The 13,941-nt window shown below is 41.9% G+C and overlaps 1 protein-coding gene across 9 annotated transcripts in view; it reads left to right on the forward strand.

Annotated features, from left to right (window-relative positions):
- The window catches only part of LOC117205336 (obscurin), a 45,842-nt gene extending 31,902 nt beyond the window's left edge, over window positions 1–13,940 (forward strand). For 7 of the 9 annotated variants that reach the window (XM_033443643.1, XM_033443636.1, XM_033443638.1 and 4 more), the window contains 12 exons: window positions 182–1,086; window positions 1,207–1,786; window positions 2,426–2,578; window positions 3,130–3,234; window positions 3,774–4,664; window positions 5,389–5,791; window positions 6,259–6,442; window positions 6,517–6,817; window positions 6,941–7,519; window positions 7,677–8,101; window positions 8,184–13,243; window positions 13,311–13,940. In XM_033443643.1, coding sequence (XP_033299534.1) covers window positions 182–1,086; window positions 1,207–1,786; window positions 2,426–2,578; window positions 3,130–3,234; window positions 3,774–4,664; window positions 5,389–5,791; window positions 6,259–6,442; window positions 6,517–6,817; window positions 6,941–7,519; window positions 7,677–8,101; window positions 8,184–13,243; window positions 13,311–13,557 — 9,833 coding nt within the window. In that variant the 3' untranslated portion in view covers window positions 13,558–13,940. The remainder of the gene's footprint in view (window positions 1–181; window positions 1,087–1,206; window positions 1,787–2,425; window positions 2,579–3,129; window positions 3,235–3,773; window positions 4,665–5,388; window positions 5,792–6,258; window positions 6,443–6,516; window positions 6,818–6,940; window positions 7,520–7,676; window positions 8,102–8,183; window positions 13,244–13,310) is intronic. The other 2 variants (XM_033443641.1, XM_033443642.1) reach the window with 2 other exon arrangements.
- Window position 13,941: the final 1 nt, after the last annotated feature.

A 13,941-nucleotide genomic window follows, 5' to 3' on the forward strand; every position in this document is an offset into this window, starting at 1 on the left:
TTTAATAATTTCATAGGTTTTTTAGACTCTAAACGTCCATGTTATATGACACGATCACGACATGATCTTCAAGTGACCAGCTATGCTCCAAAAGACATCTTCAGAAGGCTATAGATGTCATAATAATAATAATATATATGTAGATGACCTGATGTATTAATTTAAGAAACTCAAAACCCAGGTAACATTAGCTGCAGCGCAGAACTAACGGTGCAAGGCGCGGTAAACCAGCTGTTGAAAGATCCAGAAAAGCCAAAACTGTGTTCAGAAGCCAGGCATTCGGAAGTAAGTGCCGGCGGATCTGCCATGTTGGAACTACAAATCAGAGGATATCCAAAACCAGATATCAAATGGAGCAAAAATGGAGAAGAAATCGTTGCTGGTGGAAGATATAAGTACCTTTGGGAGGATGAAGAATCTATGTCCTTGGTGATCAAGAACGTCACTGCCAAGGATGCAGGCACCTACACCATCAAAGCAAAGAACGAATTAGGCGAAGATACCACTCAGATCGAGCTGATCGTGAAGTCTGCGCCAAAAATCACGAAAAAGCAAACTGACATGTCTGTGATCATCGACGAAACGTTGACGATGCTCGTGCAAATCGAAGCCACGCCAGCACCAGAAGTTAAATGGTACAAAGATGGCCAAGAACTACGGGAAGACAGTCGTATAAGTATCATTAAAGAAGGCAACGAAACTTATAAGTTAACAATAAGAAACGCTCGTTTGGACGATTCTGGTTCCTACTCGATTGTTGCACGAAATGAAGTCAATCAGACGACAGAAATTTGGAAGCTGAAAGTATTAAGTCCACCGAAGATCACGAAAGGATTAGGCGAACCACAAATTTTAGATCAAAAAGGCAATCTTACTTTGTCCATAGATGTAGACTCACTGATGCCACCTAATATTAAATGGTACAGGGATGGAGAACTGCTTGTTGAAGACAGTCGCATAAAAATGATTCAGCAGGGCAAGACATTCATTCTAAAGATCACTGGTATAGTAAGCGAGGACGCAGGAGATTACAAGGCGGAAATCTCCTCCGATCATGGAACTGTCACTGATGAAACTGCGATCCAGGTGAATAGAACAGCGTCGCTTTTAAATGATATTAACTATTTTTTAAATAAGAGAAGATTACTATTTTTCATACTTAATTTACGACGCTTAGAATAATCACAATCATTTCTCGTTTTCCAGGTGAATGGTCTTCCACGATTCAAAACAAAAATGTACGACGTCACAGTCAACGAAGGCACGAAGAACATCGAGTTCAAAGTAGAAGTCGGTGGATGCCCAAAACCGAGCGTCCATTGGTATATCGGCGACATGGAGATCACAGAAAAGAAAAAAGACTATGTTCGCACGGAGGAAGGCAATTTCGTCAAGTTAATCATGTCCGAAGTTAAGGCTGAAATGAAAGGAACGTACACTTGCAAATTGAAGAACGAATTTGGTGAAGTCAAAAGCAGTTCCACGTTAATCGTGAACACCAGACCGAAATTGTTGAAGAAGCTCGTCGACCAAAGAATCAACGAAGGCGATACATTGAAACTGATCTTCGAAGTATCCGGTACGCCAGATCCCGAGGTGAAATGGTACAAAGATGGCAAGGAGGTTTCAACGGACGCGAGAATTAAAATTACGAGGGACAGCAAGCGACAGGAAAACTACGATCTGACGGTGACTTTAGTGAAAGGTTCAGACGCAGGCATCTACGAGGTTCGAGCAGAAAACGAGCTAGGCTACGTGACTAGCAAGAGCAAAGTTATGATACTGAGTAAGAATCCAAACAGCTTTTCTTATTCTATAAATAAAATAGGGTTCGATTGTTGCGCTGCTCCGTCGTTCCTGTTCTTTATTCAAGAAACAGATTCAAAAAGACGATCGGCAAATGCGATCTTATTGACGTTAGAATTTTCCAGAATTAACAGAATTGATGGGGCAGCTCATCAAACACCTCGCGTACCCCTATACAATTTTCATTTTTGAGAAACTTGCCAGCGAATCGTCGTGCGTTCGATTTTCCCCACGTTCAGTAAGTACTTAAAGAAAGGTACGGTTTCATGTTCGGTTTGTTGTTCATACCGATGTGACGAGTATAGTCTCTAAAACACAGAGAGAATAATCTCGCGTCACGAATCCGACACTGACATGAACCTTTTGTTCGCGCCTTTATCCTCTTGTACCTGTCCCCTTATACATGTATCTCACGTTTACCGTGTTTTCTGTTGTTTTTTCTTCTGATAAAACCAAAAAAACCATTCTTACGATGTATTTGTATGTACACCTGTACTACTGTCACTATCATGCGTTGCCTATTCTATTTCATACGTTTGTAACGAATCTTCATAGAGTTCATCTATGTCCCTTATCACATTGTGTTCTGAAAAAGTCCCAAAATGTATGAATTCTATAGCGAAAACAGAAGAAAGCGTGGAGGAAAAAACGGAAATGAAGAAGGAGACCATCGAAAAGATCAGCGTCGAGGAAGAGAAAACGAAAGCACAGAAAGTCGAGGAGGAGGAGATTGAAACGAAGAAGGAAAGCGCGGAGGAATCCGGATCGGAAGGTAATCACAACGATCGTCGAAACGAAACGATAACAAACGATCGTCGATAACATTGTAACAAAGAGTGTAACAGGGAAAGAATATTTTATATAGTCAGTCTGCTATTGAAACGCTTGAAAGCTCTAAAAATCTGTCTTCTGCAATCGACGCGATGTCGCAAGATTTTGGTAAGACTTTTGAAACGTTCCAAGAGAACGTGTCGCGTTTTTTGGTCGTTCTTTTTCCTTTTTCAATCTATTCAAGGGAGTAGAAAGATAAAAATAGTGCGTTTTGTGTTTGAGTATACATTTAAGACGCAAAGCAAGCGAGCTTCGTTATATCCTCTTTTTTCTGTTAACATCATATACGTATCATATATAGTTTTTTTTTCCTTTTTCTAATCCATCGAAATCCTTGCGATAGGAGCTTAATTTTGTATCGCTGACACGATCGAAAGGCAAGATATAAAAAGATACGAATAGCCTTGCCGATATGCTAATTGATGTTAAAACGATGGCTGATTAATCGTAGACGTAGAATCGTAGCCCAAAAAACATGTCTGATAAATTCAGGTCGAGTGAAACTGGAGAAACAAAGCGTCCAAGTAATACGGGGCCAGGGTGAAACGATCACGATCTCCGTGGCCTCCACGACGACCCACGAAGCTATACTCACAGGTAAATTTCGCACACGCTGAACAACTACTCGCTATTTACATTCATGTAACCATCGTCGTAAACGGGAATTTTGTGACTGACTTAATTCAGAAAACAATTAAAACAAAAATTACGATACTAAGTAACAATTATTTTGACAAACTTAATCTTCTGCAGCTTCTGAACGATTCATATAAACATATTGAGAAGCAAAGATTCTATTTCATTTCCTATGTACTATAAGAATATCCAAACAAATGATGTAGCTTGAATATTTACCATTTTCGTTTACCACAAAAATTTCTATAAGCGATTCAATTTCGAATAAAATCTTCCACGTCAGTCACAAAATCCGTACACACGAGAGCATAAAATAACGCCACACCGACCAGAGATTTCACGAGCCTCGATCAAAGTGAAACTGCTTTCGAGTGGCTATAGCTCCTCTACAGATCAGAGGAGACAGATCGTCGCGAAAGTCGTCGAGTAGCACGGATCGTCTCTGCTCTCTAGTAGGTAGTAGTCAAAAGAGCTGTTGTGACCAGTCCAAGCGTTCACAGGTCCCGACGAGAGCCACACGATCAGCAAGATGACCGCGACAAAGGTCGAGTGCCAGGAAACGAACACGGACGGTCCTGGCGTCGAAGAGATTGCCACCTATAGCTACAGCGTGCAAGAAGAATCCGTCCAGAAACCACAGAACGGCGTGTTAATCGAGGAATTCTCGGAGAACAGCGAGGATAACAGGTCGAGGCTTCAGGTAAACCGTGGTGTGTCGATCGTTTCTGTTTCGGATGACGAGTCGACTCTGAAAGCGATTTCAAGAGACGTCAGCACCGAGGACGTGATGCAGTGCGCTGAATTATCCGAAGACGTGAAGTTGACGAATGGATCCTACGAAGAGTTCAATGGTAACGGCCGTCTGCCTGATGAAAAGGTCCTAGACGACGCGAAACCCTACAGAGCTTCGTTAATCACGGAAACCATCATGGAGGAACGGTCTCTGGAAGAGTTACCATCCGAGAAATTGACACAGGAAAACGTAAAGCTACCCCGATCCGCTGTCCTTGAGAACGGTGGTTCTTTCAGGAAGATGTCCTCCGTGGAGCTAGAGCAACCACAGACTCCTACTATCGAGGAAAGCAAGTTGATGAAGCAAAAGATCGAACGAGTGAATTCGACCGCGGAGAAAGTTGTCGAGACGAACGTGGAAGAGCGTCGAGGATCTGTACAAAATGGACTTTCGAGACAGAGCTCGAAAATAGAGAGAATGGACTCGACGGAATCGAAGAAAATGTTGGAAAGATCGGTATCAAGGGAGAGCGCGTTGAAGGCTGCTCAAAGCGGTGATGAAGAGGTCGACGAAGAGCTCGAGGCTCTTCTAGATCGCGTTAAACGGCAGCGCAGCGTTTTGGACGATATCCTTGAAAAAGAATCCTCCAGAGACTCAGGTACGACCGGATTGCTCCATCGGCTGCTCGAACGCATCCGTTTTGGCAGATCGACAAAGTCTAAGATCGAATATTCGCAGCGTTCTTCTGGCATTCTTTTTACACGCTTCCAGCATTGTTCCTGTGTTTTCCTTGTTTGTCTCTGTGTAATCTCTTTCAAGCTTTGTGTTAATCATATCGAATCATCATATGTATGTTGCCTTTGCATGTGAACACCTGACGAAGCGCGTAACAAAGTTTAATCCTTCTCGAGAATCATTTGATATCATTTTTTATTTTTTCATTTTACCGTTTATATTCTTCGTTGCACTAAAATTATGATACAAGAGAAAGCATTAAATTTTGTCGGCGCTTCTATACTCAGTCCAGACACTTACCGCTTATACAGTGCAAGAATAATCAGTCGAACTTGGCTGGAACTGGGTACTTTTCGTTTTCATCAAGGTAAGCAGTTAGAAAAAGTACTAGACAATTTCAAATTATAAATACAACAAAATTAAATTAATTAAATTAAATTAAAATTAAAATTAATTTAATTAATACAAAAAATTGTCTGGTATTTTAGATTTAAAAATGTATAAAATAACAATGCAGCACGTGGCGCAAACGCAAGGACGCACTAGATGCACGGCAAAAACGAAAACGAACTTTTAGATCTGACCATCCAGAATCTAGTCTTCAATTGCTGGCGAAAAGCATTCTAATCTTGGTATTTCCCAATTAGCGCCTCCTCACATCATCGAAGCGACCCTCAGCGATAAAACGATCTACGAAACCCAGACGGTCGTGTTCAGTATCAGAGCGACGAGTTTACCAAGAGCCGATGGAAAATGGTTCAAGAATGGGAAACCTCTTCGAAGCGGAGAACGCATCAGAATCACCAGTGCTGGAGAACTTTTTACTTTGGAACTTCAAAAGGCCATTCTCGAAGACGAAGGAGTGTACACATGCACGTTCACGAACAAACTAGGCGAAGTTATGGTCGAAGGATATTTGACTGTTGAAACTGTGGACGAACTTCGAAGACCCAAGTTTACCGAACCTTTGAATGACGTGGATGTGGCCAAAGGAAAGACCGGACAGTTTCAGGCTACGTTCACTGCTGATCCTGTTGCTGACACAACATGGTATATTTCATCATTGATTTTTTAACAGTTTTTAAACTTTTGTATTGGTTCTTTAAATATTATCTGTGATTTGTTAGTGTTATTCACGGTACTATTCATACATTATTTATCAGTACTATTTGTAATACTACTTATTTTATCCCTATTTCCTTTGCTATTGCTTCACAATTGGGATATTGGGTACGTCATTGATTATAAGTCATAAATTATCTTTAGCGACACTATATTAAATAATAAATTCAAAGAACACATAACATAAATGCACTTTGTCCCAAAAAATGAAATAAATATAGAAACATGAGTATTTATTCAGAAAATATTGTGACGAATTTTCAGACCTTTATGAGTACATGTCATGATATATTATAATGTTAGAAGCATGCAATTCCCACTATTAAGACTTCATTACCACATTCCATCAAACAGCCATATAACTTTTTATAAATTCATGTCATTCGTTTAAAAAGGTACTTCAAGGGTGAAGAAATCCCACATGACGACATGCGACTAAAGTTCACCACGCAGAACAAGCCAGCAAATGACAATCTAACCAGTACTACAGTCACTTTGAGCGTGCCAAAATGCTCGAAAGAAGACACTGGAGAATACACGCTGAAACTGAAGAACAAATACGGCGAAGCTGAAGCTAGCGTTAGTATAAATTCAACATCATAAAGAAGACTCGTTTGAGCTGAAGATATATAAATATTTGTTTCTGTAATCAGGCTTTCTTACATCTCCTTCTGCATCCTGAAATTGAAGAATTGAAAGACGTTGTCGCGTCCGTTGGAGACTCATTTACATGGGAGGCCATCGTTAAAGGAAATCCAAAACCTGATATCACGTGGACCAAGGATGGTACAGTCCTGGAGAAAGGAGATAAATACGATTTCGAGGAGGATAGGAGGAACAACAAGTTCAAACTTATCATTAAAGATGTGGAAGTCGAAGACAAGGGAACTTATCATCTTACAGCTAAGAATTATCTGGGTGAAGCGACTGGACAAGCAACCCTAACTCCACACAGTGAGTATAAAAATTTATCTATGTATATACTGTTGGCTACTGTTCTATGTTAACTGTTCGAAAAGATTATCTTCGCCATTGTGTCGGGAGAAAGAATTTTTAATTATACAATTCGATTTTTAGCCGAGGCACCAACCTTCCTCAAGAATTTGGCCAATATAGAGTGCAAAGATCGCACAGATTTAGAACTGAAAGTTCGCGTAACCGGTATCCCCAAGCCAAAGCTAACCTGGCTAAAAGATGGTGAAGTGATCAAAGAAGATGATCGACACAAAATTGCTACACACGTAGATGGCATCGTGGACAGCACTTATTCCATCGCGACATTTTCTATAGACGATGTTGGAAAGATCAAATGCCGGGCTACCAACGTCGATGGATGCGCACAAACTGGTTGTAATTTGACGATGCAATTGATCTCTCCTAGCTTTATTCATCTTCTGCCTAAAACAAAAGAAGTGGACGAGGGTGATTGTCTGGAGCTTAAAGCGAAGATCGATGGTAGCCCTGTACCTGATGTAGGTTGGTATAAAGATGGAGAGAAGATCGTTCCTGATGAACACATGAAGATTGAGACACTTCCGGATGGTAGCACCAAATTGACGATCGATTGCGTGAAACCGACAGACTGTGGAGCTTATAAACTAGTGATGTCCAATTCTACTGGCGAACAGTCTTCGTTATGTGCCGTGGCTATTAAACGTGAGTGACGTTTTACGATTAGGTGAAAAATCAAATTAGGGATTAATTCAAAGTTAAATAATTAAATTCATAATTAAATCTTTTGGAAATTCCTTTATATTAAATATTGATGAGGAAATGAAATTAGGAATGATAATAATAATAAATATAATTTCAGCTGCAAGGAGAAAGCCATCTTTCTCGAAACCATTAGAAGATGCCAAGGCTATCGTAGGACAACCATTGAAACTGGAAGCCCAAGTGGTTGCTTTCCCGAATCCACAAGTTCAATGGTTCAAAGACGGCATACCACTACGGCAATCGAAAGAGATATACTTCATGAACGAACCAAACGGTATTATCGGTTTAAGGATCGACTATGTTCGTCCGGAAGACGCTGGCGTATACTCGATGACTGTCTCTAATTCGCTCGGTGAAATTACTGGCTCCGCCAAAGTAGAGATCGAAGAGAAAGAGAAACGACCAGAATTCATAACCACGCTTCAACCACTGAATGTCGTGCAAGGCTTCCCGGCGAAAATGATAGTCAAACTACTAGGCAAACCAACACCACAGCTTCAGTGGCTGAAGAACGGCGATGAGGTTCGTAAATCATCATGAATTCTTCAAATCTTGAAAATTTAAGAATGCTTTTCCCTTATTTTCATCAACTTTGTGTTTTCAGCTCATACCTGATGGAAAGCATATAAAGGCTGTCGATCTGCCAGATGGAACTCAGGCGTTGATCATAGACAAAGTAACGCCAGAAGACGCGGGAGAATACACAGTGATTGCAAGCAACACAGAAGGCACTTCATCTTGTACAGGAACGATCAGCGTTCTTGGAAAACTTCTATCCGATCAACCAGAAGAGAAACCTGGATTTGTGAATCCAATGCGAGACGTCTACGTCGAGGAAGGTCAACCATTAAACTTATCTGTTTCTTTCACTGGCAATCCCGTGCCAGAAGTCAGCTGGTCCAAGGACGGTGCTCCTCTGCAGCCATCCGATCGATTAACTGTGACTTGCGATGGAAAGAAGACAGAACTGGAGATGAACCCTTGCGAGTCCGGAGATGCTGGTGTATACGAATGTCGTATATCGAATCCACTCGGTGAAGACTCCACGAAATCCACAGCTAACATCAGGAAGATCTTCCAACCACCAAACTTCTTGCAGAAGTTCAAGGATCTACAACAATTGCCTTCGTTCGATGCCAAATTCCTAGCTCGCATCACCGGCGTACCACGACCAGATATTACATGGTACTTCAATGACAGACCGATCTTAAATGATGACGATAAATACAAGATCAAACGTGACGGAGATGTTTGCTGTTTGTACGTGAAAGATTGTACCTATGATGACGCCGGAACGTACAAGTGCAAAGCAGTGAACAAGGGTGGTGAAGCTGAGTGTGTAGCGAATTTGACAGTGGTTGATACAATTGAGAAGATACAGAAGGCTGAGCCACCATCGTTCTTGAAAAAAATTGGTGATTGTGAATATTATAAAGGAATGGCAGCCAAATTTACAGCCTGCGTCACAGGTATCCCAGAACCTGAATTCCAATGGTTCCACAATGGTAACAAAATGTGGCAAACCGATAGGATCAGGATGAACCAAGAAGGTAGCTTGTTGCGTTTAATTATAAACAATGCTGACGAATTGGATGCGGGAAAATATATGTTAAAAATATCAAACCCTCATGGCGAAGATTCTTGCACCGCGGACTTAATTTACGAATCATTGGAGCCACGACCAAAGAAAGCTCTAGGAGATCAATATGCAGATTTCGACAAGTACCGCAAGTCTGGCGTTCCATTACCTTTAGCCGATCGTCCAATTATCAGCAGAATGATGGATCGCCATCTGACACTCTCTTGGAAGCCATCCATCCCCATTGGACCTCGCATTCCAGTGACGTATCAAATAGAAATGTGCGAACTTCCGGATGGTGATTGGTTCACTGTCCGCACAGGTATTCGTAGCTGCGTGTGTGACATCCGTAACCTTGAACCCTTCAGAGATTACAAGTTCCGTATCCGTGTAGAGAACAAATACGGAATCAGCGATCCTTCACCGTATGCGCAAACGTATCGCGCGAAATTGGAGCCAGATCCACCGAAATTCTTCCCTTACTTGCCTCCTGGCATCGACTTCCGTCCGGAGACCAGTCCTTACTTCCCCAAGGACTTCGACATCGAAAGACCACCTCACGACAATTACGCTCAAGCACCTAGATTCCTTCGTCAAGAACATGATACTCAATATGGTGTAAAGAATCACAATTGTAACCTCTTCTGGTTCGTTTATGGCTATCCAAAACCCAAGATGACCTATTATTTCAACGACCAATTGATAGAGTCTGGTGGAAGATATGATCAGAGCTATACGAGAAATGGACAAGCCACTTTATTCATTAATAGGATGCTCGAAAGAGACGAGGGAATGTATGAAGCTGTCGCGACTAACGAACATGGTGAAGCTAGACAAAGAGTTTGGCTACAGATTGCCGAATACCCAACATTTATTCAGAGACCGGAGGAAACTATTGTAATGGTTAGAAAAACTGGGCAACTAATGGCTAAAGTTATTGGTGTACCCTACCCAGAGATCAAGTGGTACAAGGACTGGAAACCTCTTACTACCTCTTCCAGAATTCGGATCGAATTCACCGAACCAGACACTACTATTTTAACCATCAGCGATACCATCGTGAAGGATGAAGGTTTATACTCGGTGAGCGCAAGAAACGTGGCCGGATCCATTTCCTGTTCCGTGATGCTGCACGTGGAGGAGAACGAGCACGAGTACGGATACAGAACGTACAGGAGGAAGTCTGATATTAAACCTCATCACGATAAGCTTCTCGATGAGTTCTACGACCTCGGTGACGAGCTTGGCCGTGGTACTCAAGGTGTCACTTACCACGCTGTTGAAAGAAGCACCGGAAAGAATTTCGCAGCCAAAGTCATGCATGGAAAGGGAGAACTTAGGCCGTACATGTATAACGAGATAGAAATAATGAACAGTCTGAATCATAGGAAATTGCTGAGACTGCACGACGCTTATGAGACTGATAAATCTGTCACACTGATCATGGAACTAGCTGCTGGTGGTGAGCTAGTGGACACTTTGACGAAACAGGCATACTACACCGAAGCAGATATTGCTGGATATATCAGACAGTTACTATGGGGATTGGATTACATGCATTCGAATCATTTTGCTCATCTTGGTTTAACGCTTGGAGACCTGTTGATCTCACATACAGGCGGTGACGACCTGAAGATCTGCGACTTCGGGCTCGCAAGAAGAATTTCACACGCGAAATTAATGACTTTGACATATGGTATGCCCGAATACGTGGCACCGGAAGTTACCAACAACGAGGGAGTGTCCTTCAGTGCGGATATGTGGGCCGTTGGTATTATCACATACATCTTGCTTTCTGGAATTTCGCCATTCAGAGGTAACAACGACAGGGAGACGATGCTGAAGATCCGGGAAGGAAAATGGGAATTCGATGATCGTTGGGAGAACATCTCGGAGGAAGCCAAAGATTTTATTCGTTCTCTACTGATGTACAACGCTGATAGAAGAATGGATGTCAAGGCTGCTCTTGCTCATCCTTGGTTGAACTATGCTGACAGACTTCCGTTCGATTTGTACAAGATCCCATCGGAGAACTTGAAGAACTATTACAAACTGTATCGCGATTGGTATAACAACGCTTCCTGCCGCACGTGGTTCCGCAGACGCAAATTGAATACAGCCTTCGAGCACCCATCTAGAATGGTCTATCCGCCTGGCCAAAAATACACTCCAGAGCCCAGCGAGGAAAGACCATACAGTCCAATAAAGAGACCTCCGGCTAAACCTTGGGAGAACCAGATTGCTACGAGGGAACCGATTGACACGGAGATTGGAATCATCAAGAGCGAAAGCCACTATCAAAATGGTCCAGATACCTACCTTCTTCAATTACGCGACACGGACTTCCCTGTGCGTTTGCGTGAATACATGAAGGTTGCGTGCAATCGTAGTCCTGGATTCTCTCGTACCATCACCGAAGAAAGTTTCGACTGGAGGACACCTATTATACGAGAACGTCGTCGCTTTACGGATATTATGGACGAAGAAATCGACGACGAGAGACGAGCAAGAATCAGTAGATACGGTACAGATAACTTCACTCTGAGACGCTTGAAACACGAATTGGGTACTCGATTGGATAGTTACGCAGAGGCAGAGGCAATGATAGAGTCGAAGAAGGAGGGACATCTACCATTCTTCCGTGAAAAACCGCAAATTCAACCCATGGAAGAAGGAATGCCTGCTCAGCTAGCTTGTCTAGCTGTTGGAAGTCCCAAACCAGTGATTCAGTGGTACAAGAATGACATGATGATTCAGGAGAGCAACAGAGTAAAAGTCACCGAGGACCAAGACGGCAGATCTATACTTAGCTTCAATCCAACGAAGGAACACGATATTGGTAGTTACAAGATTGTCGCCAGGAATTCCCTCGGACAGACTGTGGTCAGAACGAGATTAGTGGAAGCTGCTGTTCCTTTAGGTCCTGATTCTCCTGAGCTTTCCGATGTCTCAGACACAGAAATACTTCTACGATGGAAGCAGCCCAGATACGATGGCAACTCTCCAGTCTTGTGTTACAATCTCCAATACAAACTAGGTGACTCGGTCGATTGGATAGATATAGCCTCGAACATCGATCACGAGTTTTACATGATAAGAGACTTGACACCGGACACTTCCTATAACTTCCGTTTAGCAGCACGAAATCGCGTCGGTTGGAGCGAAAAGGGTATCCCATCGAAGCTGATCAAAACTAGACTACCAGGATGTCCAAAGGTTCAAATTACTCGAGCTATGAGGCACCTTCAAGAACTGACTGAGTCAGGTCAAGAAATAGTGCTTGATGAAGACAAGCCACATATGGATTACTCCATCGAGGACCATCCTATCGAGTGGTCGACCGACACGAATCTTTCAAGCAAGTATAGCTTCATCTCTGAAATCTCCAGAGGCCAATTCTCCGTTGTAGTAAAAGGTGTTGATAAAAGTACAGACCGTGTGATAGTCGCCAAGATTTTGGAGCTGAATACGGAAACAGAAAAGCAAGTGAACAGAGAGTTTGAAGCTCTTCGTTCGTTGAGACACGAGAGGATAGCGATGTTAGAGGCAGCGTACAAAGCACAAGGTTCTCCGATTGCACTATTCATCTTGGAAAAGCTTCAGGGAGCTGATATTCTCACATATTTCTCGAGTAGACATGAATATACAGAAAATTGCGTAGCAGTTGCTATGACCCAAATTCTGGACGGTTTACAGTACCTTCACTGGCGAAGATATTGTCATCTTGACATTCAGCCTGACAACATAGTGATGTCTAATGTCAGATCGGTCCAAGTCAAACTTGTTGATATGGGTTCTGCTCGACTCGTTAGTAAGTTGGGTACAACTGTACCGAAAGCTGGTCATCCAGAGTATAGAGCACCCGAGGTATACAATGAGGAACCGGCTCATCCTCAGACAGACGTTTGGATGGTCGGTGTACTAATGTATGTACTCCTATCTGGTATTTCACCGTTTCGTGGCAAGGATCCTGATGAGACCAGACAAAATATTCTGTTTGTGAGATACAGATTCGAACATCTGTATAAAGAGTTAAGTCAGGAGGCTACTAGGTTCCTTATGTTGGTTTTTAAACGGGCACCCAGGTTTGTATTCTCTATTTTAATATTACTACATCTATCGGAGTTTTTATATGTTTTGTTTTTATTTTAGTAAAAGACCATTGGTAGAAGAATGCCACGAGCACAGATGGCTACAACTATCGGAATTTATGATTAGGAAACGCGAGAGAGCAGTGTTCTTAGGTAACAGACTGAAAGAGTATAACGAAGAGTACCACGAAGAGAAGTCGAAAATAGCATCTGAGAACCAAAGCCTGGCAAGTGAAAGCCTGTTAGGTTCCACTCAAAAACTCATTAGATCGACCAGCATACAAGAAGAGCTGCTCACCACGTTCTAACGAATAAGATATTATTAAGCAATGATTTTCCAATTTTCTTTATGTGACTGTAAAATTTCATGCACGCATCTAGTCAGTTTCTTAAAGAACAAGGAAAAGCAACTAAAAAAAGAAGAGGATAGTATCGAAATATAAGAATCTTCCTTCCTTGTTCTCTTTTTTGTTATTATTTATTTGTTACGTTTAATTATTTTAACGAAATATTACCATCATATCGTTACTCCTAAGATCTATGAGTAAGAAAGAATCGACCGATCGATATTTGAATATAACGTAAGATAAAATCACGTTTTAACGAATCAAGGTACAAACCTTTAAAATTGTACAAAAATGATGATTATATTCTAATAAAATCACCAATAAATGCTAAATAATTAAAGAAAG

The sequence above is a fragment of the Bombus bifarius genome, unplaced genomic scaffold (assembly GCF_011952205.1).
Source record: "Bombus bifarius isolate JDL3187 unplaced genomic scaffold, Bbif_JDL3187 scf7180000007990, whole genome shotgun sequence".
Taxonomy (NCBI): domain Eukaryota; kingdom Metazoa; phylum Arthropoda; class Insecta; order Hymenoptera; family Apidae; genus Bombus; species Bombus bifarius.